The sequence below is a fragment of the Acomys minous genome (genome assembly GCF_964271855.1).
Source record: "Acomys minous genome assembly, chromosome: 11".
In the NCBI taxonomy this organism is placed as follows: domain Eukaryota; kingdom Metazoa; phylum Chordata; class Mammalia; order Rodentia; family Muridae; genus Acomys; species Acomys minous.
The window spans coordinates 37,459,163-37,484,058 of record NC_140492.1 but is presented as its reverse complement, the minus strand read 5'-3'; the positions used below and the strand labels follow the sequence as shown (position 1 = coordinate 37,484,058).

The following is a 24,896-nucleotide window of genomic DNA, read 5'->3' as shown; positions in this document are numbered from 1 at the left end:
ACTAATATGGGTGCCTGTCTGTTAAACTAAGTGTATTTGAAAAGTAATTAGTAGAGGATTGCCTAGTTCTATGATTGTAAGAGCTTTGCAAAAGAACTAAATCTTTTTGAGTCTTCCTACTAATAAGTTAGAAATGATAACACCTAACTGCTACATTGTCATAAGCAGAAAGAAATATGATGTTCATAAGACTCCAGTAAAAGACAGACATGGGATACATCTATAATCCCAGCACTAAGGATGCTGAGGCCTTAGATGATAGGATTCTCAGTTCAAGGCCAACTTGGGATACCTAGTGAGACACTCTCCCCACCTAAAAAAAAAAATGTTTTCTAATACAATGGCAAATATATACTTGTTTCTCAATAAGTAACAGGCTCCTCACTTTCCTGGCTTCCCTATATTTCTAGAGTTTACTGCTGATTAGGTGATAAGGTATCATATCATCAAAAACTGGTAGAGTCAGCTCAGTGTCTGGTAGTCAGATGTGTGTGACAACAGGCACATCCTACCTCCTGCTCGGCTGCTGTTCTATCATTCCCACCTGGAACCCTGGGTCACTTAAAGTCATAACCACTTAAAGAACAACAGTCTCACTATAGGCATCACATCACAGGAAAATCTCTGGAGCCTCTCAGTAACTACCTCATCAAATAAGGAGAAAAGCCACAGGTAAGGGCAAGATAGAACCAGAGACCTCAACTCACCTGCCAGAACCACATCCCATGTAGCAATGTAAGACTTGACGTCAGGAACTCCAGAAGTACGTTGGTCTTTGTAGAGAGGAATTGTATAAAGGCCACCAGACCTATCAAAAATGCATTGAAGCTAAACAGTTGGTGCACAAAGCTGTCCACTGATGACCGGCCATAGGTGTGGTAGTAGAAGATGAAAGCTAATAGGGTAGAAAATGTTGGGTTTGGTTCTTTTAATAAAAAACACGGACAGCCCACTCAACGCTTGTCTCTCACACCTCTCTTCCTTCTCTATCCACAGAATTTCATATACCTAGACAATGGAATAAAACATGAGATCCCCACTGAATCTCCCAGCAATGGAGCTTGGCAATTTTTGGGGGGGGGGGGAGTTATCACTGCCTACTTAGAATAGAATTATTGAAATTCAACCCTCATTTTCCTTCTCCAACCTTTATTTTCTCCCATAGTATGAAATTCTCAACTAACTGATCTAAAGAAAAAAAAAACAATTTTATGCAGGCTGATGAATAATAAACATGACAAAGTAGGGAGCTTCAATTCATGTGAATATGAAGATTAAGAAGTTGAAGCCAAAGCCTTGCCTTAAGGAATTCAGTGCCATAAATAAACAAGTAAGTATAAATCATAAATCACATCTCCGTAAGGGTGGCAAGGTTATCTGCAAGTAGCATCTAACAAGCACTGTTTTATTACATAACATGTTCCGATTTCACCTTAATACCCTTCATTAAGCTAGAAGAAAAGGATATTCATTAAAGATATGAGAACAAGGGGGCTGAGATTGCTCAGAGGTTAAGAACACTGGCTGGCCGGGCATGATGGCTCACACCTTTAATCCCAGCACTCAGGAAGCAGAGGCAGGTGGATTGCTGTGAGTTCAAGGCCAGCCTGGTCTACAAAGTGAGTCCAGGACAGCCAAGGCTACACAGAGAAATCTTGTCTCAAAAAACCAAAACAAAACAAACAAAAAAACGCACAAACAAACAGAAATTTGCATAAGAGCACTGTCTGCTCTTCCAAAGGTCCTGAGTTCAATTCCCAGCAACTACATGGTGGCTCATAGCCATCTATGATGAGAGCTGGCGCCCTCATCTGGCCTTCAGGTCTATATGCAGACAGGACACTGTGAGTACAGTAAATAAATCTTTTAAATATATGTATGAGAACCAGGCTGGTACTTATTGCAATTCATTTTTTCCTGGCTCTTGTCCTCAAAAAGCAGCAAACAAGAACTATTTTCTTCAGATGGTACATGCTTCTAGCCACTCGTAGCTTTCAGTCTCCATTGCCAATCTACTCCTTCATCTTCACTAAAGACCCTCCCTCACCCACCACAGTAATTTTAGAAAACACATGAACAAAACATATGAATTCTTTTTTTTTTATTAATCTCTCAAAATTAGGACTTCCAATGCTAATATGATTGAAGCTTGCAGACTCTACTTCTTGTACATACTGGCAAAGTTTTACTGGACTGGTGATTTAAGACCTAGTTGGCTACCTCATTTGAAGATTCATACTTCCCTTGCTCTGGGTTTAATTTTCATTATTAAAAGTATAAAAATCCAGGTGTGGTGGTGCATGCCTTTAATCCCAGCACCACGTGGGATTGCTCTGAGTTCGAGGCCAGCCTGGTCTACAAAACAATTCCAGGACACCTAAGGCTACACAGAGAAACCCTGTCTCAAAAAACCAAAAAATAAAATAAAAGTATAAAAAAAAAGATAATTGCAAAGAAATAAGGTTCTTTGGGGACAGATGTGAAACACTAATAAATAACATTAAATGGTTGTATCTGCCCAATATTGCAGAATGAGTTAGTAAAGAAGAAAACTTCTTGACATCCTACAGAAGACAACCAAAAAAAAATTTTTTTTGAGACAAGGTTTCTCTATATAGCTTTGGCTGTTTCTCTGCTTAGACCAGGCTAGGTTCACATTCACAGAGATCTGCCTGTCTCTGCCTACTTGAGTGCTGGGATTACAGGCGTGCACTACCATGTCTGATTCCAATATGGCCCAGATACTTCACCTTGTCAACCAATACTGCACTGAGAAAGGAAAGATGGTGGGCGTGGTGGCTCACGCCTTTAATCCCAGCACTTGGGGGGGGGGGGAGTAGAGGCAGGCGGGTCACTATGAGTTCAAGGCCAGCCTGTTCTACAAAACAAGTCCAGGATAGCCAAACACAGGGAAAAAGAGGGATGTAACCCCACCCCTCTATACTTACCCTCCACAAAGAAGGCATTTGACAACATTAAGTTGACCAAAGAAACTGGAAGTGAACTAATGGTGAAACATAAGATCCTTGTCGCACCTAGCAATGCAAAGATGGCGTATATGACAGCATGATGCCATCGCATATTCCGGAGAAACCAGAATTCTTTATCTGAGAACTGACCGTGGTTTTCAAGATAAATGTATTGGCCAGTTATTCCTGTAGAAAAATCATGCAACAATTTTAGCAACATTCTTCATGGCTCTACCTAGCACACACATGAAGGAAGATATGACCACTGCTTACTCAATGTAAGCTCTTAAACTCTTAAACTCTTAAACTCTTAAAACATTACTTCCTCTCTACATGGTTCCCTGGGAGCTTTGTATTAACACTTTAGACTTTCTTTTGTTTGTTTGGTTGGTTGGTCTTTTTGTTTTGTTTTGTTTTTTTCAAGACGGGGGTTTCTCTGTGTAGTCCTGGTTGTCCTGTAACTCTGTTCTGTATACCAGGTTGGCATGGAAGTCATAGAAATACACCTGCCTCTGCCTCTGACTCCTGAGTACTGGAATTAAAGGCATGCACCACCACGGCCCAGCCATTTTAGACTTTTTTTTAAAGGTTCAAATGCTCGCTCAGATAACCAATTTTCATTGCTCATTTTCTTTGGTTCAAGTATCTATTTCTAACTAATGCCCAAGATTTATGAGACTGTCCTAGATAGGCTGACTGTTCATTTCCTAGCTGTTAGACTTCCAGATAGCCAATAGGTAAAAGATTGGGCTTGGTTCCTGAGTTCAAAACAAAAACTAAGATTCAGCTTCCTCTAGCTAAGAATAAGCAAGAAGCCCCAGTCATTACAGCACGTGGTATAATCAGTCAGACAAGCAGGTGAGCTTCCTCAAAGATGCTGGCTTACTTACCAACGCATCTAGTTTTGCAGAGTTCTTCTCTTTAGAAACAATGAATGTGAGTCATACCAAATACCTCTGTTCATGAATAAAGCATACGCACAAAAAAAAAAAAAAAAAAAAAAAAAAAAAAAAAAAACCTTACTGGAAAAATAGAAAGTTTTCTCTTTTACAACAGAAAGGCTACAATGAAACTTCAAAAATAGGCCATTTTTACAGAATTCCCAAAAGCAATGGAAGGGCTTCATAAATTATCTGACATAACTATTTTCTCTAATTCAGGAAATTAGGAGGGAAGGGAAAGGTGAGATCCTGAATCAAGGCCTTTCCTCGGCCCTCACCACTCTCCATAACCTCTCAGCAATTATTTACTGAAACTTTATTTTTAAAATCACTTGATTATTTTTGCATAATTTACAAAAGAGTTTCTAGTAGGGTTTATTTTCTCAGGGGTCAGAAAAAAATTGATATAAAATGCTTTCAGAGGATGCGAACAATTTCACAAAAAAATCACCATGATTGAGTAGATAAATTAAATACTATAATTTATTAATAAGCCTCCATATAAACCTAAATACCACCTTCTTAACAAATTATATTATTATAATCAGCTTAAACTTTTCACACAGCAATAGCTCCTTGTTGAGGCCTACTTTAGTTTTTTTCTTTTGTTTGTTTGTTTGTTTGTTTTTAAAGATTTATTTATTAATTACATATACAGTGTTCTGCCTCCTTGTACACCTGCAGGCCAGAAGAGGGCACCAGATTCCATTGTGGATGGTTGTGAGCAATCATGTGGTTGCTGGGAATTGAACTCAGGACCTTTGGAAGAGCAGGCAGTGCTCTTAACCTCTGAGCCATCTCTCCAGCCCCCTACTTTAGTTTTTATCAAAACTGTAGCTCTTCTCTTAACATCAGGTATCACTCTTAGCATATTAGAAGTCATTTTACTACCAAATCTCCTTCATGATCATAAGATGAAATTAAGTTCAAGTTCTCAGGCTAATGTGCCTGAAGCCAAAAAGGGTTAATGCTGTTTAGAATAAAGCAATACATAATAAATGCATGTTATACTGTTCTATTAGAGTTAAGACCGCAACATCCTGCTATGTTCATTACCCCCAGAGAGCTGGAAAGCCCCCAAGTACTCCCCTACCCTAAATCCCAGCCAATCACCTTAAAGTGTTTTGTCTAACTACCTACATACAATAGAAAATATTCTTCTCAGTTATATGAACAAACTGTACCTGAATAAAATGATTTCTCCTGCCTGGTTGTGATTTTTTTCCCCTTTAAAAACTCACTTTGAAAATGGCTCAAGAGCATGGTCTGACTCCCAATTTCAGATTGTAACCCTTGCTGGCTCGTCAGTTCTTGGTTAAGCTTTCAGTAAATATCTTTCAACCTGACTCTGGTGTTCGAGTGGTCAGTATGTGACTATTCCTGAACCCTAACAATATTACATAGAAATTGTAATTAGAATGTTTAACAAATATCTTTGAATAAAACATTCAGCTTTGTAGTTCCTTGATTTTGTTTAAAAAAAAATTTTTTAGACATATGAAAACGACAAAACTGAGGAAAATAAAACAGAGTAAATCATCTCACCTATTACTGTCGCACTGATCAGCACAATTCCTTCCAAAACTTCTGCTCGAGAGAAAAAGTCTTTGGTAAGAATGGAGGAAGATCTCTTTTGCTGCTTACAAATGTGCTTTAGGATACTCTTTGTACTCCACCAAAGAGCTATGATAATGAATGTGATCCCAGGAACCAAATGACCTGCGAGATCCCCTATAGGCTACAAAGATACAAATGTACAGATAACACATTTCATTTCTGGAACATCACCAGATCATTTCTAATCCCCAAATAGCTGACTAGTTTCTAGTGGTTATTAACATATAGGCAATCATATTATAGTAGCAATTATGACAAGAAAAAGTTAAAATTCACTTTGACACCTCATAGTACACATTATGGGAGAGTTTTGGGGGTTGTTTTTTTGTTTTTTTGGTTTTTTGTTTTTTTAGAGACAGAAATTCTCTGTGTGTCCTGACTATCCTGGACTTGCTTTGTAGACCAATCTGGCCTCAAACTCACAGAGATCTGCTTGCCTCTGCCTCCCTGAGTGCTGGGATTACAGGCATGGGCCACTGTGTCCAGCTTGTGGGAGATGTTTTAAATAACATCTCCAGCTCACCTTTCACAGCATACCCATGGATAAGGAATTAGTATTCCATTTTCAATTGAGGTATGAGTTAACAGGAGTTAAATGTATTCCCTAGATCTCACAACTATTAAGCAAAATGTTGCTGGTTTTAAGATGAGGATTTCTTTAAAAGGCAGTATGCACTTCATCAACCATTTTTCTTTTAAATATAAAAGAAAGTAGTATGAAGTCTTGATTTGCTTGTTTAGAATATGAAATGATATGAAGTTGCCTATGGTTTTTTCCACATATGTGACTTCAAAGTATCAAGGACCAAGTGTGTGAGAGACTGTTAGCACTCATCTAACATTTGTGTGTTCTTTCACACTCTGTAAGCCTCTTTAGCCAGAGGAATGGAACCTTGCTTTTAGTTCTGGCTAGCTGACTGAGCACAGAATTGGCACATATCATGCCTAGGTTGCATTTCTGAAGTCTGCTTGGTTCCCTGAGTTCTCTCTTCTTCGACTCTCTCTTTTGCATTGACATTACAGCACAGAAGATTGGTTAACATACTGCTTCAGAGTTCCAAAGAAAAATTGAGCTTGAGCAGTGTAATTGCCTTTTTATTTTGTGTGTGACCCTTTGTTCAAATGCATTGTACAATCATCAGAACATAATCCTTTGATAAGAAAAGTAGAATCCCAGTTCGGGGCAGACTCCTGTGGGCCACTCCACTGAGATTTAAAAGAAAACTCTTGGGGAAACTGTGAAGTTGACCCAAATACTGCCAGTGTCATATCTGCAATATAGACTCTAGGTTCCCCTTTCAGTGCACCCTTAAACCATACAAACCATGGAAGAGATTCAGTATGTCTCAAAGTATTGAGCATAGGTTCCTGTCCTAACTCTGTGGAATATCTTGGGCTCTGTCTTTTGACTTCTCCAAGCACTAATTCTTGATAAATAAAAAGAGGAGACATGCCCAGTGTAGTGGTGCATGCCTTGAATCCCAGCACTCAGGAGGCAGAAGCAGGCAGATCATTGTGAGTTTGAGACCAGCCTGGTCTACAAAGTGAGTCCAGGACACACAAAGAAATCCTGTGTCAAAAAAGAAGAAGAAGAAGAAGAAGAAGAAGAAGAAGGAGGAGGAGGAGGAGGAGGAGGAGGAGAAGAAGAAGAAGAAGAAGAAGAAGAAGAAGAAGAAGAAGAAGTAGAAGAAGAAGAAGAAGAAGAAGAAGAAGAAGAAGAAGAAGAAGAAGAAGAAGAAGAGATGTTTGCCACATAGTACAATAGTTGAGAGTCCACACACCCAAAAACACAGAAATTCTGTTTGTAATACATGCTCTAGAAATTTCTGTTATACATGTCTTCTTCTCTTGTATACATGTGAAAAAATAACATTGCTACATCAAATGTGAAGACTAAAACCACAAGTAATCTTAATATTCACCAAAAAATTAATAAATAATATGCTATAACATATATATAATGTGATAATTATAGTTAAGTTTTTTTAGATAAATAAATGGTCCCTTCCAAGTTTTGTAGTTATCAGTATACCATTAAAAGCCCTGAAATATAATATGATTCCTTGATAATGGTTATCCTACCACAAGCAATCTACATATTCAGTGAACTTGCCATGAAAATTCTACTACAATTCTTCACAGAAATTGAAAAGACAATAAATGAAAATATAAGAGCTCAAGGACAGTTAAAACAATTTTCAACAACAACAAGCAGTTGCAGGTATCACCATCTCCAATTTTAAGTCACTGTATAAATAATGAACAAATAAATCTTTAAGGGCCAGAGATATGGCTCAGAGGTTAAGGGCACTGGATGTTCTTCCAAACATCCTGAGTTCAATTCCCAGCAACCACATGGTGGCTCACAACCATCTATAATGAGATCTGGTGCTCTCTTCTGGTGGGCAAGCACACAAGTGAAGGGATAACAATTAAGATGTAATCTGAATAAATTAATTTTAAAAGAAGAATAATTGAAAAAAACTAAAGAGCTTCCATGCAACAAAGGAAACAATCAGCCAAATGAAAAGGAAGCTATGTAATAGGTGAGAATATTTGCCCACTATACATCTGACAGAGTATTAGTATCCAGAATATACTAAGAAATCAAAAAAAAAATCTTAAGAAAACAACTAACCCAACAAATATGAACATAGAATTCTCAAAAGAAAAAAAATAAAATGTCTAAAAAGTGTCTCTGAAAGCATCTTACATCCTTCACAACTAAGAAAGTCTAAGAGGCCGGGAGTGGTAGTGCATACCTTTAATCCCAGCACTTGGGAAGCAGAGGCAGGCAGGTCACTGTGAGTTCAAAGCCAACCTGGTCTACAAAGTGAGTCAAGGACAGTCAACGCTACACAGAGGAAACTCTGTCTTGAAAAAAAAAAAGAAAGAAAGAAAGGAAGGAAGGAAGGAAGAAAGCTATAATATTTCATCTCACCTGACTCAAAATGGATAAGATCAAGAAAACGACTGAAAGCAAATGCTGGAAGGGATGTAGAAAAGGAGAACTCATATTTACTATTGCTGGAGTTGCAAACTGATGTGACCACTCCAAAAAGTCCATGTACAGAACTCTTAAAAGACTAAATATAAATCTGCCATATGACCCATTTTTACCACTCTTTGGCGTAGGACCAATGGACTCAACATCCTGCTCCACAAACACTTGTCTATCTATGTTTATTGGTACTCTGTTCACAGTAGGTAGGGGGTGGGAACAACCTAGATACCATGCAACTGATGCCTAGACAATCAAATGTGCTACATATGTACAATGGAATGGTATCTTTTAATGCGAATGAGAAGCCGCCTGTTTAGTTAACCCATAAGAAAAAGTTGCGAAAGAGATCCAAGATGGCGGCAAGCAGTGTGGACCGTGTTTGGAAGCTCCAGTGAACAATTCAGGGAACTGCACAGATTTCTGAGCCAGGAACACCAAGGTCTCCACACCACGGCAGCAGGAGTGCTCCACGGTTCAGAGGAACCAGGGTGCGGAGGACCTGCTTGCCCCTGCACACGGGAGGAGCGCGGATTTTCTCAGATCAGAGCAGCAGCGGCAGAGACAGCAGTGCCATCAGCGGCACCAGCAGCGGTGGCTGAGGTTTGCAGCTCAGAGCCTTCCAGTGGAGGCGATTGGTGTGGTGGACGGTGGAAGTTGCTGCGGGAGAGGGGAGTCTGGACAGGATTTGGGTCATGTGGTGCCTTGAGACCCAAACTGGACTCAGCAGACAGTTCAGCCCCAGAGTCCCGGGTTCGCTCAGTGTGCTGTGCCGTGGAGACACTGGCTCAGTTCAGCAAGCAATTCTGCCCAAGGCACAGCTCCCCTGCTGTGACACAGGCTGGGCTGAGTGCACACTTCCACCCTAGGCTCCAGCTCAGCGCAGCCGCAGTTCTTCTGCCATGACACAGCTAGGCAGAGAGCTCAATTCCACCCTAGGCGCTAATTCAGTGCAGCTGCAGTTCTCCTGCGGTGACACAGGCTGGGCGGAGTGCTCAGTCCCAATGGAGGCGCCAGCTCAGCGCAGCCACAGTTCTCCTGCTGTGGCAGACGGTTCAGGCCCTGAGAATCTAGCTGAGCTCGACGTGTGGTTCGGGTCCAGTATCCCTGGCTGGACTTGGCAGGGGACCCGAAAAGCTGTGGATACCTTGGCCTGATCCAACGCTCATTCAGAGACCCAGAACAATTGCAGGACCCACAACAAAAAGGAGCTGAGGATCACTGGCTGTGAGAGCCCAAAATGACAGGGCTAACCACCTGCCATCCACACGAGTGAAGTATCAGAGCTTCCAGCCTACGGAAATCATGAGAAAACAAGTGAATCTATCATCAGACTCCCTCCACCCAACTCTGGAAGTTACCCAACAAAAACAGAGACGGCAAGATGTCTAAAAGACAGCGTAAAAGCATATGCAAAAAAAACTCAAAACAACATGGCGTCTCCAGTTTCCAGCTATCCCAAAGAAAACAACCCAGAGAACTCAAATACAACGGAAACACAAGAAAATTACCTCAAATCCTTGGTAATGAGGATAATAATGGAGGAAACAAATAAAATTCGAAATCAGATGCAGGAAGACGCAGCCAAGCAGGTGAGAGACATAAAAGAAGCACATAGAGTGGAACTGGAAAATTTTCAGGAAAATGTAAATAACCAGATGAAAGAAATAAATAAAACGGTTCAAGATCTGAAGACCTATAAAGCGACAATGGAAGAAACTCAGGAATATACAAAAAATCAGATGAAAGAAATCAAAAAATCTGTTCAAGATATGAAGATGAAAATGGATTCAATGATAAACACACAGACAGAAGAAAAACGAGAACGTGAGACCTCAGAGAAGAAGGCGAATGACACAGTACTGAGCTTGTCTAAGAGAATCCAAGAGGTGGAAGAACAAATCTCAGGTCTAGAAGTACAATCATAGATCTTGAAGCAACCATTAAAGAAAATGCCAAATCTGGAAAACTCCTGACACAAAACATCCAAGAAATTAAGGACACCATAAAAAAAGAAATCTGAGGATAATAGGCATTGAAGAAAGAGAAGATATCAGACTCCAAGGCCCAGAAACTATTCTCAACAAAATCATAGAAGAAAATTTCCCCAATCTAAAGGAAGAGATGCCTATAAACATACAAGAGGCATACAGAACACCAAGTAGAATTGACCAGAAAAGAAAAACTGCCCGTCACATAATAATCAAAACACAAAACATACAGAACAAAGAAAAATATTAAAAGCTGCAAGGGAAAAGGACCAAATAACATTTAATGGCAAACCTATCAGAATTACACCCAAATTCTCAACAGAGACCATCAAAGCCAGAAGGGCCTGGACAGAGATCCTGCAAACCCTAAGAGTCCAGAGATGCCAGGCCAGACTACTTTACCCAGCAAAACTATCAATAACCATTGATGGAGAAAACAAAATATTCCATGACAAAACCAAATTCAAACAGTACCTATCCACAAATCCAGCTTGACAGAAGGTACTAGAAGGAAAACTCCATCCCAAAGGGTCAAGCTACAACCAAAACTACTCAGGAAATAGATAACTATACCATGGCAGAAACACAACTACACAAACGCTCAACTGGAACCAACATCAAAATTAAGACTCTTAACAGTCACTGGTCATTAATATCTCTCAACATCAATGGTCTCAATTCTCCAATAAAAAGACACAGACTCACTGAATGAGTGCATAAACAAGATCCAACATTCTTCTGCATTCAAGAAACACATCTCACCCATAATGATAAGCATTACCTCAGGATAAAAGGTTGGAAAAAAATATTCCAAGCAAATGGTCACAAGAAGCAAGCAGGCATAGCCATTTTAATATCGAACAAAATAGACTTTCAACCAAGATTAATCAAAAGGGATGAGGATGGACACTTCATACTCATCAAAGGTAAAGTCAACCAAGATGACATCACAATTCTGAACATCTATGCTCCCAATACAAGGGCACCCACATTTGTAAAAGATCTGCTAAAAAGGCTTAAACCACACATCGATCCCCACACAATAATAGTGGGAGACTTCAACACCCCACTCTCACTGAAGGATAAGTCATTGAAACAGAAACTAAGCCGAGAAATAACATCATTAACCAATGCCATGGGTCAAATGGATCTAACAGATCTATAGAACCTTGCACCCAAACAAGAAAGAATATACCTTCTTCTCTGCACCCCATGGAACCTTCTCCAAAATTGATCACATCGTAGTTCACAAAGAAAGCCTCAACAGATACAAGAGGATTGAAATAATACCTTGTATCCTATCAGATCACCATGGGCTTAGGCTGCAATTCAACAACAACAGAAATAACAAAAAAAAAAAGCCTACACATTTGTGGAAACTAAACAACTCTCTGCTAAATGACACCTGGGTCAGGGAAGAAATAAAGAAAGAAATCAAGGAGTTTCTGAAATTCAATGAAAATGAAGGAACAACATACCCAAATTTGTGGGGTACATTGAAAGCAATGCTAAGAGGAAAATTCATAGCACTAAATGCTTTTAAAAAGAAATTGGAAGCATCACACATAAGCACCTTAACGACACAACTGGAAGCCCTAGAAAAAAAGAAGCAGAAACCCCCAAAAGGAGTAGACGTTTGGAAATAATCAAACTCAGGAGTGAAATTAACAAATTAGAAACTAAGAAAACAGTCCAAAGAATCAACAAAACCAAGAGTTGGTTCTTTGAGAAAATCAACAAGATAGACAGACCTTTAGCCAAACTAACTAAATGGCAGAGAGACAGTACTGAAATCAACAAAATCAGAAATGAAAAGGGAGACATAACAACAGACACTGAAGAAATACAAAGAATCATAAGATCCTACTTTGAAGGCATATATGCCACAAAATTTGAAAATCTAAGGGAAATGGATGATTTTCTTGATCAATTTCACTTGCCAAAGTTGAGTGAAGAACAGATAAACAAGCTAAATAGCCCCATTTCCCCTACAGAAATTGAAGTAATCATTGATAGTCTCCCAACCAAAAAAAGGCCAGAGCCAGATGGTTTCAGTGCAGAATTCTACCAGACCTTCAAGGGCGAGCTAATACTGATACTCTTCAAGCTACTCGAAAAGATAGAAAGGGATGGAACATTACCAAATTCATTCTATAAGGCCATAGTCTCATTGATACCTAAAACTCACAAAAACTCAACAAAGAAAGAGAATTTTAGACCAATTTCTCTTATGAACATCGATGCAAAAATACTAAATAAAATACTTGCAAAACAAATACAAGAACACATCAAAGATATCATTCATCATGACCAAGTAGGCTTCATTCCAGGCATGCAGGGATGGTTTAATATACGGAAATCCATCAATGTAATCCACCATATAAACAAACTGAAAGTAAAAAACCACATGATCATCTCTTTAGATGCAGAGAAAGCATTTGATAAAATCCAACACCCATTCATGTTTAAAGTTTTAGAGAGATCGGGAATACAAGGCACTTTCCTCAACATAATGAAGGCTATATATAGCAAGCCAATAGCCAAAATCAAAGTAAATGGTGAGATACTAAAGGAAATTCCTCTAAAATCAGGAACAAGGCAAGGCTGCCCACTCTCTCCATATCTCTTCAATATAGTACTCGAAGTTCTAGCCAGAGCAATAAGATAACAAAAGGAGATCAAGGGTATCCAAATGGGAAAGGAGGAAGTTAAATTATCCCTATTTGCAGATGATATGATAGTGTACATAAGTGACCCTCAAAATTCCACCAGAGAACTCCTACAGCTAATAAACACCTTCAGCAAATTGGCTGGATACAAAATTAACTCAAAAAAGTCTATAGCCTTCCTATACACAAATGACAAGCTTGCAGAGGAAGAAATTAGGAAAACCACACCCTTCACATTAGCCACAAGCAATATAAAATATTTAGGAGTTACTCTAACTAAGCAAGTGAAGGACTTGTTTGAAAAAAATTTCAAAACTCTGAAGAAAGAGATTGAAGATGACATGAGAAGATGGAATGATCTTCCTTGCTCATGAATCGGGAGAATTAACATAGTAAAAATGGCCATTCTACCAAAAGCAATCTACAGATTCAATGCAATCCCTATCAAAATACCTACACAATTTTTTAAAGACATTGAAAGTTCAATTCTGAACTTCATATGGAAAAACAAAAAACCCAGAATAGCTAAAAACAATCTTGTACAATAAAAGATGCTCCGGAGGAGTCTCCATACCTGATCTCAAACTGTACTATAAAGCAATAGTAATTAAAACAGCATGGTACTGGCACAGCAACAGGCTGCTTGATCAGTGGAATCGAATCGAAGACCCAGATATGAATCCACACACATATGGTCACTTGATTTTCGACAAAGAAGCCAAATCCATTCAATGGAAAAAGGATAGCATCTTCAACAAATGGTGCTGGTCTAACTGGATGTCTATGTGTTAAAAAAAAAATGCAACTGGACCCATATTTGTCACTGTGTACAAAACTCAAATCCAAATGGATTAAAGACCTCAACATAAAACCAGAGACACTAAGTCACTTAGAAGAAAAAGTGGGGAAGAGCCTGGAACATATTGGCACAGGAGATAACTTCCTGAACAGAACACCAACAGCCCAGGCCTTAAGGTCAACAATGAATAAATGGGACCTCATGAGGCTGAGAAGCTTCTGTAAGGCAGGAGACACTGTCAAGAGAACAAAGTGACAGCCTACAGACTGGGAAAAGATCTTCACCAACCTTACATCTGACAAAGGTCTAATATCCAAAATATATAAAGAACTCAAGAAATTAAACACCACCAAACCAAATAATGCAATTGAGAAATAGGGCTCGGAATTAAACAGAGAATTCTCAACAGAGGAGTATCAAACGGCTGGGAAACATTTAAAGAAATGCTCAACGTTTTTAGTCATCAGAGAAATACAAATCAAAACAACTCTGAGATTCCATCTTACACCCATCAGAATGGCCAAGATCAAAAATTCAAGTGATACCACATGCTGGTGAGGATGTGGAGAGAGAGGAACACTTATTCATTGCTGGTGGGAATCCAAACTAGTACAGCCATTTTGGAAATCTATCTGGCGCTATCTCAGAAAACTGGGAATAGGGCTTCCTCAAGACCTAGCTATCCACTCCTTGGAATATACCAAGAAGATGCACCAGCACACAACAAGGACATAATGTTCAACCATGTTCATAGTGGCCTTATTCATAATAGCCAGGACATGGAAACAGCCTAAGTCTCCCTCAGTAGAAGAATAGATAAAGAAACTGTGGTACATTTACATATGGAATAATACTCAGCTACTAAAAACAAGGAATTTTCAAATTTTCTGGACAAATAGATTGAACTAGAAATGATCATAATGAGTTAGTTAACCCAGAAGCAGAAAGACTCACATGCTATATACTCACTTGTAACTGGACACTAGCCCAAGAGGCATGTCCCATGAAAGTCTTCACTTACCAGGAAAGTGGGATAGAGGTGAGGACATCCTATTGGGACTCTAGGTGAGAGAAGCATGGAAGAATGGGGAAATAGAAGGATCCAGAGGGTCTTAGAAACCTATAAGAACACTATGATGGGCACATCTGGGCCCAGGGGTTCTGCTCAAACTATGGCACCAACCAAGGACAATATGTGCAGTGAACATCAAACCCCTACCCAGATATAGCCAATGGACAGGACATTCTTTACAGTTAAGTGGAGAATGAGGACTGACTTTCACACGAACTCTGGTGCCCCATATTTAACCACGTCCCCTTGATGGGGAGGCCTGGTGGCACTCAGAGGAAGGATAGCAGACTACCAAGAAGAGACTTGATACTGTACAATCATATTCAGGAGGAGGAGGTCCCCCTCAGTCACAGTAATAGGGGAGGGGAATAGAGTGAAAGCGGGAGGGAGGGAGGAATGGGATAACAATTGAGATGTAATATGAATGAATTAATAAAAAATTATAATGCAAAAAAATGAAAGTCACCAATATATTACAAAGAGATAGGATTATATAGCGTACACTTCTCCCTCTCAAATGCAAGTGTATCCTTCTTCATCATCTTGTAACAGACAAGAGCTAACGCTGATGGAATTGGAATTCCAACATACACATTTCCGTGTGTCTCTGATTTTTAATGATTCATATTCATGATTTTAACCAGCCTATAAAAACAGAATTTTCTGAATTCTGTTAAGGTACAGTCAAGCCTTCATGTCCTTGGGTTATGTTTCTGCCATTTTTACTGATAGCCACAATTATTTACATATCATTTATCATTGTTTTAGAGATTTTTAAAGTTACAGCATTATATACAAAGAAAATACACAAAAAGTATCACATTTTATTTGACTTGTATATTCTTGGATTTTGGTATCTGTACAGGTCCTCAGAACCAATTGCCTGAGAATGCCAAGGAAGGGCTATATATTTCCATTGTTCCACAAGACAATGGAATAGGATTAAGCTGCAAAAATAGTGATAGAATAATATTTGCAGAAAAGTGGACCTAGGAGATATACTGATTGAGGTAAGCCAGATCTAGAACTGCAAGTTCCCTGTGTCCTCTCTTATTTGTGCATCCTAGCTGTGAGTTTTTTATTGTTGTTGTTCTCTTTAGGTTTTTTTTTAACCCCTTATTTCACATGACTTGGGAAAAACTTCTTCTTCACCCCCCTCAACAAAGAAAGAAATTAAACTTCAAAAACAATCTACCTTACCCCCAATTGGGGACTGGGACTCAAAGGGGAACTCTAATAGTCAAGCCTTCCAATCCTGGAAGCCCAGGTCTCAGCTAAGGTCAAGACCACGTACACTCAGAGGAAGGATAGCAGGCTACCAAGAAGAGACTTGATACCCTATGAGCATATACAGGGGGAGGAGATCCTCCTCAGTCATAGTCATAGGAGAGGGGAGTAAGGGGAAAATGGGAGGGAGGGAGCAATGGGAGGATACAAGGGATGGGATAACCATTGAGATGTAGTATGAATAAATTAATAAAATAAAATTTAAAAAAGAACATAACATTTACATAATTCCTGATTATGTCATGGTTCTTCTTGCTATAGGTAGTTTATTGTGTACATATATGTAATAATATAAATGTATATGTAAAAATAAATTTTTAATTAATTTTAAAAAAGACTGTGTACTGGAGAGTGGGGAGAGGTGGGAAGGTGACCCTACCACCGTGGGAATTGGGTCACAATAGGTGGAAAAGCAGAGCATACATCCAGCCCTCTCTCTGAGCCATAGGCCCAAGTGGTGAGGGGAAGAGAGAGCACTCCTCAAATGCTTAGAAAGCAATCTTTGGTTCCATTCAGCCTGTCATTCCTAGTCGAGCTGAATCTTAATGCGTGAGTATACAAACTTTCCAGGAGGTTGCCTCACTCTTCCTTGGGCAGAGATTGAGATTATTTCTGTGCGTCTAGGATACAACTGGAGGGCTTGAGAGATACTGAGGGCACTTACTCTGCCCTTCCTCATTGATATAGGGTACAGGGTGTTTTCCCCAGGGTGGCTGAGTGGGGCCAGATGAGTAGTATTAGAAGCAAAGCTATAATTCTGGAGTCCATAAATCAGAAATAATAAGAGACCAGGAAGTCTGGAACTAATGGTGGATAGTTCTGATATATTGTGTAACCTGATACTTATCAAAGCTTAATTCTTAGAGCAGTGGTTCTCAGCCTGGAAAAAGCTATATTTTGAATTTGAACCATGTATAAAATATTCAGAAAGCCATAAAAAGTATAAATAATATCTGGTTTCCTTCACTCCAATCTAGAATTTCTAGGGGTGAGGCCTAGTACTGACTTTATTCTTTTTTTTTTTTTTTTTTTAGTTCTAATACTCTTGTGTGTTTTTCCCCCTTGGAGGGTCTCATGTAGCCAGGATTCTGAGTAACACACAGAACCTTCTCCAAAATCAACCATATAGTTGGTCACAAAGCAAACCTCACCAGTACAAGAAAAATTAAATTGACTCATTGTTATTTATCAGACCATCATGGATTAAAGCTAAACCTCAACAACAACAGAAATAACAAAAATCCTATACATGCATAGAAACTGAACAACTCCCTGATCAATGACCACTGGGTCAAGAAAGGAAAGAAAGGAAGAAAGGAAGGAAGGAAGGAAGGAAGGAAGGAAGGAAGGAAGGAAGAAAGAAAGAAAGAAAGAAAGAAAGAAATTAAGGACTTCATAAAATTCAATAAAAATGAAGTCACAACGTCCCCAAACTTATGGAACACCATGAAAGCAGTGCTAAGAGGAAAATTCATAGCACTAAGTGCCCTCCTAAAGAATTTGGAGAAATTCCATACTAGAAGCTTAATAGCTCACCTGAAAGCTTTAGAAAAAAGAAACAAACACCTCCAAGAGTAGATGTCAGGAAATAATCAAACTTAGGGCTGAAATCAGTAAATTAGAAACAAAGAAAACAATTCAAAGAATCAATGAAAACAAGAGCTGGTTCTTTGAGAAAATCAACAACATTGACAAGCCCCTAGGCAAACTAACTAAAAGGCAGAGGGAGAGTATACAAATGAACAAACTCAGAAGTAAAAAGGGAAACATAACAACAGACACCAAGGAAATCCAAACCCAAAGAATCATTAGGTCTTACTTCAAAAGCCTGTTTTCCACAAAATTGGAAAAATCTAAAGGAAATGGACAAAGTTCTTGACAGATTTCACGTGTGTGCGCATGTGTGTGTGCATGTGTGTGTGTATGTGTATGTGTGTGTGTGTGTGTGTGTGTGTGTGTGTGTGTGTGTGCGTGTGTAATATTAACCCTTTGTCAGATGTAGGATTGGTGAAGATCTTTTCCCTATCTGTTGGCTGCCATTTCATTTTATTGATAGTGTCCTTTGCTTTACAGAAGCATTTCAGTCTCAAAAGGTCTCATTAATCTTGGTCTCATTGATCTTAGAGCCTGAGCTATTTGGTCTTCTGTTCAAGAAGTTGTCTCCTCTACCAATGAGGTCAAGACTCTTCCCCACTTTCTCTTTCAATAGATTTGGTATGTCTGGTTTTATGTAGAGGTCTTTGATCCACTTGGACTTGCATTCTGTGCAGGCTGATAACTATAGATCTATTTGCAGTTTTCTACATGAAGACATCCAGTTAGACCAGCACCATTTGTTGAAGATGCTGTTATTTTTCCATTTTATGGTTTTGGCTCCTATGTCAAGGACACCACAAGAACATGGCCCACCCAATCAACTAATCATAGGGGCTCACAGAAACTGAAGCAACAAACATGGACTCCGTATGGGTCTAAGCTAGGTCTTCTGCATATACCTTATGGCTGTATAGCTTGGTGTTCTTGTGGGACTCCCCAGAATGGGAAAGGGTGATATCTCTGACTCATTTGCCTATGCCAGAGACCCCTTTTCCTCCTACTAGCTTGCCATATCAAGCCATGATATGAATCCCACATCTGTTTCCCTTCAAAATGAAAAGAAGAAGAAAAAAAAGCAGGCCTCCCAGGAATATCTACTTTATATGGCTTAAAAAGATACAATAAGACTAAGCACAAACCCTCATTGCTGGATATGGCAAGCTAATAAGAGAAAAGGGGGTACCTAGCACAGGCGCACTCCTCAGACAGGAAGGTGTTAAGGAAAGATTTAGAGCAGAGAAGCTGTGTGATACAAATGGCATTTCATCAAGATTAACTTGTCAGCCATGCCCAGATATATGAAAGGGAAAAAAAGCCGGCAGGCAAATATGACGTTGGGAGGCTACTGCAGATGCTCATTTTTCAGGTACCAATTCTGAGTCACAACAGGATAATGAAAGCACAAAATGAAATGACAGGGATGAATGATACTTAATACCAAGCTTGAAGGAAGAACAGGCTCACACTAGAAACTTACGCAACCAAAGATGTGGTCTTTGATGGCCCTGAGATAGGAAAAGGACAGGGAAAAATACACTGCTAGTCTGTGACCCTCTCAGCTCTCCAAAATACTTGCTTTGCCCACCGGCCTGTCTCTTCACCAGAGCACAAACTCCAAGGAGTTGGGGAGCCTGCATGGATCCATAAGCACCCTGGGTTTTTCTACTAACGATGGCAACTGGATGTTGGGTGAGTCAGTAGGTAGTATCTGGCAAGGTGTCTCCATTTTCCTGGATACTCCCTATGGGAAGAGGCTCTCTCAAGGCTCATCACTAATGAGTCTCCTTGGGAGGCTTTCTTTTCAAGATGGTCTAAATCACATCGTTCCATTTAATATCCACAGAGACTTATCTTCACAGTACATATTATAATATGGAATTTTAGGGTTTTTTCTATAACTCCTTTTTTATCTTCTTTTGCAAGACTGCTAAGCTCATCTATGTCAGTCTTACTTCTTCCTACAAAATTCCCAGCAGTCAGAAACCACAATGCTCATCAGAAGCAAAATGCAAACTTAAATTCTCAGCAACTCAGCTAGCAAGATGGCTCAGCAAGTAAAGGCATTTGCAGCCAAGGCTGGTCACTTGCCTGCAACCTTGGAGCCAGGGCTGTCTCTAACCATTTGCCTGCATTTGGAACCCTTTCCTCTTACTGGGTTGCCTTGTCTAAACTCAATAGAAGAAGATACACCTTGTCTTACATCAACTTAATATTCCAAGGTTGATTGATATCCATGAGATGCCTCCCTTTTATAAAGAGAGAAGGAAGAAGAGTGGATGGATGGGGAGTGGAGATGGGAGAGAAGGACATGGGAGAGAGGAGGGAGGAGAAACTGTGGTCAGGATGTAGAGTTAATTAATTAAAAGATTATGGTCTGTGCAATATGTTGGCCTAGAGCATCTTTACAAGAGCTTTGATGCAATACATTTATGTTTCCCACAGTGGATAGGGAGGTGACAGTGAGAACTGCAGATCCTTCTAAGCCCTAGAAACAATCAAGTAAAGTTTGGGAAGGGATGAAACAAGAGCTTCATGGCTAGGACAGCTCTGTAGTGAGCCGTGTAACCAATGTAAATAGTACACATATGCTTTCTTTGTCATGGAAAGGATGTAAAACATTGAGTTACATTTTAGAAGATGACTAAGCAGCACCAGGGAATTAGGCATCTCAGAAAAGATTTCATTTTGCCAAGACAAAATAAATGAAATAGAGTGGATGGGACAGAAGACAGGAGGCATAGGTCCAAAACCTGGCAAGTTAAAAAGCCTTTATATGTAAGTGAAGGCAAAGGCCAGCCTTTTTGTATAAGTGTATCTATGAATCCATGTGGTAAAGTGGAGCCTAAAGTTCATATAACATCAAGAATAAACAGGCAAATGCACAAGATGGGATTGGATTCTTGCAGTGCGCCACTGCACAAGCTGGAAATGCCATGCCTTGTGCCAACTTCTCCCAAATGCCTTAGCTGGGCCACCCCAGCCCCTGTCAACTTCCCCACCCGGCTTCTGTGCTCTGTTGTCTAGTATGGCTCTCAAAGTTGGAACTGGCCAGAACACAGTTCACAACATCCCTTCTGTGGAAACCCCTCCCCCGAGTCATCCACTTAAAGACAACTTCATCTTTCCCAGGGTTCATACCAATATTTCACTTGTCTGACCGATGTTGACTCGTCATCTGATCAACCGTCCATATCCAGCCAACTGAGAACAGATTGCCTCCAACTATGCCCAGGGTCTGGCTACTTCTCACTACCTCTACTGTTGTCATTCCTATGAAAGCTTTGATTATTGCAATGGTTTCCCAAGTAGACTCTGTTTCTTTGCCTCTGTCAGAGGAGTCTCAACACCAGGAGGCAGTGCTGCTCTGCAAGTCATTGCCAAGGCCTCAGATGGGATTCCATAACCCACAGAAGTTAGCCCATAACTTCGCCAACATCCCTTGCTCACGGTCTTTCCCCTTCTAGCCACACCAGCCTTCTTGCTTCTCTTTGAAGATCCCAAGCTTGCTTCCTACTTAAGACATTGGCACTAGCTCCTCTAGCTACCAACGTTAGCTCTCTTTTTTTTTTTTTCCCTAAGGCTATGTCCAGACACATTCTGGTTTTGTTTTGTTTTGTTTTTCAAGAAAGGATTTCTCTGTGTAGCCTTGGTAGTCCTGGACCAGGCTTGCCTCAAACTCACAGCGATCCACCTGCCTCCTCCTCCCTGAGTGCTGGGATTAAAGGCGTGCACCACCACACCTGAGTCAGACACTTTGTAAATGCAAATTTCTTGTAGTGCCCTGTGGAAACTGCCTCAATAGCCCATATCTTTTTTTCTGATTTCTTTTTTATATAAGGCATTGCCTTTTAACATACTACAGAATTTACCTATTTGTTGTGTTTATTTTATTATTCTCCTCTGTAAATCTTGTACCTTGAAGCAAAATTCTACTTTTCTTCACTGATTAATCTCTGGGTCTCAAAAACATATCTGGCATATAGTAAATTCTACATAACTTTTGGATATATGATTGATGGTAGCAGAAGGATTATGACAAATAATTGATGAATGGTTGAGTAGATTATGGATGGATAGTAGATAGTAAACAGTAGATGATGGATGAGTGTAGATAATAGATAGACAGACAGACAGACAGACAGACAGACAGACAGATTTACAGGGTAGATGGAAACTTAGAGTAGGTAGCAGGCATTGCGCTTCAGCCAACAGATGCCTACAGATCCCAGAAGGACAAAATGTCAGAAGTAAAGTGAAATAAAATTTACATTAAAAACATAGTACTGGATCTTAACACAAAATGAAGTAAAATTCCACAGATTTATAATTTTGCTAGTTTCTACTTTACTTTAGTCATGTACATCCCATAAGAAGAAGCAGTCTAGGAAGATATCTGTTGGAAGAGTCAACAGTGCATCCATGTCTCTGGTGCCAAGGACGAGGACTAGAAAAACCTAACAAACTCAATGGAACCAGATTTTCTTGTGTTCTACCACATGACAGGCATTCTATTTTTAGTTATTGTGTGAAGTATTATGCATCACTATGATATTTTCAGCAAGCTGTGTGTCTCAGTGGAGTCTCTTCTTCCCTTCTTTTTTCCATCCATGCCCTCATTTGTACCTTGGTCTTCTCTTCTCTGTTTTCATATAATATGTGTCCTTTTGCCCTCTTCCTTCTGCTAAAACCTCTTTTGACACTCTTTTTAACTATTTCATAGCTTTTTAGAATTTAATCATATTTACAGCCACTAATTAATCATCATATATACATTACACTATTACAAGATCAGAATGAGAGTGAACATACAGTTTTGCACTTGAGCCAAAATATTCTGTGGCTTTTTCTCCTTTGTTGAGTAGTACACCAAAGGTCTTTGTGCATAATAGGTGAGCAATCTACCAACTGAGCTGTATCCCCAGCGTGACAAACACTCTTCCCTAACTTTATCTCATAAAATCCTGAGAAACTAATGTTATTATACCCATTTTACAAAATAGAACTGGTTTTCAGAGAAGTTAGGTTGTTTTTACTATGTCTCAAGTGCACAGTATGATCTAGAATCAAATCAGAATCTGTAATCCCAGTACTTGGAAGGGAGAGGCAGAAAGATCAGGAGTTCAAGGCTATCCTCACAATATAATGAGCTCAAGGCTAGCCTGAGCTACATGAGACCCATCTCAAAGAGGAGGTATGGTAGGCTACAAAGAAACATTTTTTTCTTGTTCTTCTCACATTATCAAACCAAAAGCTACCACAGATATAGAAAACTAACCTTTGGGTGTTTGAGGCCAGTTCTTGCTTCTGAGTCATTCATCTTGCTTGGTGTCAATAGATCAAGCGCTTTAGAAATGGTATAATAGGAAAAAGAAAACACAGCTACAGTTCTGGTTTTGTCCCTTATTTAAAGCTGAAAATTTCTAGAATAAAGAAGAAAACAGAAAGCTGAAACTTGATACCATACAGACATCTTTACATAGCCATACATCTTTATGCATGCCAAAAGCAACTAGCATGCAATATTAAAACTAACAACATTTTACCTTTGCCCAATATTAACACTTTCCACTCTTTAACAGAGTGCCACTGGTCTCCGCTCATATCTGCTGAAGATCTACTACACAGTAACTAAAAATTTTGACAGATGCTGCTCATTGCTTAGAAGTCTGTTTGGCTAGCGTAAGCCTTGCAACAGCCCAGAGAAATCATATGTATTCCTTTTGCTCACCTTTTCATCCAGAGGTTTTAACTCACTTCCTGGGTCTCTACCCAACTTATAAAAAGTCCACGCCCATAAATCGTCATTAAATATACAAAAACTCTCATATAGTCATTAGTCAGGGCTCAAATTACCTCACCCACTGTCATGTACAGTCAGGAAAGAACTATGTACTCATTAACATCAAAGGCTTTCACAATGACTATGTCGTAACGTGGATTGTTAATTTCCACTCTCCCTAAGCCCTGCATCTGATTTATAGTTATTATCACATTGTTCACCTGTCAACGCTGCTGTCTAGAGTGTAAGACTCCACTGAAGAGTTGACCTAGCCATAATCTCAATTCTCCCACCTGGCTCAGGTACTCAACGTGCTGCACAAGCACTGCCATTTATTCCAACACAAACAACAGAGCAGAAAAATAGTAAAGAATACCTGCCTCATGAGAACTGTCCCTGTAAGGATTAAGCCTAGGAAGAAATAGCCACAGTTCTGGGTGCTGGTTTCAACACTGGGGCCGAACAGCCAATGAGAATAGCTGTTTATCCTTCCTTTAGAAATAACGCCTATTCAAGAGAGATGTGGTAGCAGAGGCCTTCAGTCCAGCACTCAGGAGGCAGAGGCAGGGAGATCTTTAAAAGCTCAGTTGAAACAAAAAACAAACAAACAAACAAACAAACAAAAGAAGCTCAGTTGAAGCCAGCCTGGCTTATATAGTGAATTCCACCTCAGCCCAGCCTATATAGTGAGACCCTGCCTCAGCAATACAAAGCAAAACAAAAAAACCAAACAAACAGAAAAGCCCTAATGGACTAGATATGCTGTACATGCATAAAATGTAAGGGTGTTATGTCATATTACCAGAACCCAAAACAAACCAATGATATTAGAAAATGATTTCTTTCCAGGACTTTGGCTGTAGCTCAATGGAGCAGCATGTATGCATCATGTCCATGGCCCTGGTTCAATCTCCTGCACTTGGAGAAGGAAGCACATTAGAAAATGGTTTCTCAGACAATCACGGTTTTCTATGTCTGTAATCTTAGCACTCAAGGAGGTGGTGAGGGGGTGACTATCACAAGTTCAGTGTCAGAGTAGACTATATAGTGAGGTTGACGTCAGCCTAGGCTATTTAGAGAGATCATTTCCAACAGCCAAAGGAAGGAAGGAAAAAAGGAAGAAAGACAGGAAGAAAAAAGGAAGGAAGGAAAGGAGGGAGGGAGGGAGGGAGGAA

At 39.6% G+C, this 24,896-nt stretch overlaps 1 protein-coding gene across 2 annotated transcripts in view; it reads right to left on the bottom strand.

The window, feature by feature from the left end:
- LOC311608677 (transmembrane protein 45A-like) overlaps nt 1-23,719 on the bottom strand; it is a 36,321-nt gene extending 12,602 nt beyond the window's left edge. The window contains exons 1-5 of one of the 2 annotated variants that reach the window (XM_084801270.1): nt 23,671-23,719; nt 23,218-23,362; nt 5,456-5,648; nt 2,949-3,155; nt 708-895 (exon numbers count right to left, since the gene is read on the bottom strand). In XM_084801270.1, the coding sequence (XP_084657396.1) occupies nt 708-895; nt 2,949-3,155; nt 5,456-5,648; nt 23,218-23,259 (630 nt within the window). In that variant the 5' untranslated portion in view covers nt 23,260-23,362; nt 23,671-23,719. The other variant, XM_084801269.1, reaches the window with a different exon arrangement.
- Between the last annotated feature and the right edge of the window lie 1,177 nt (nt 23,720-24,896).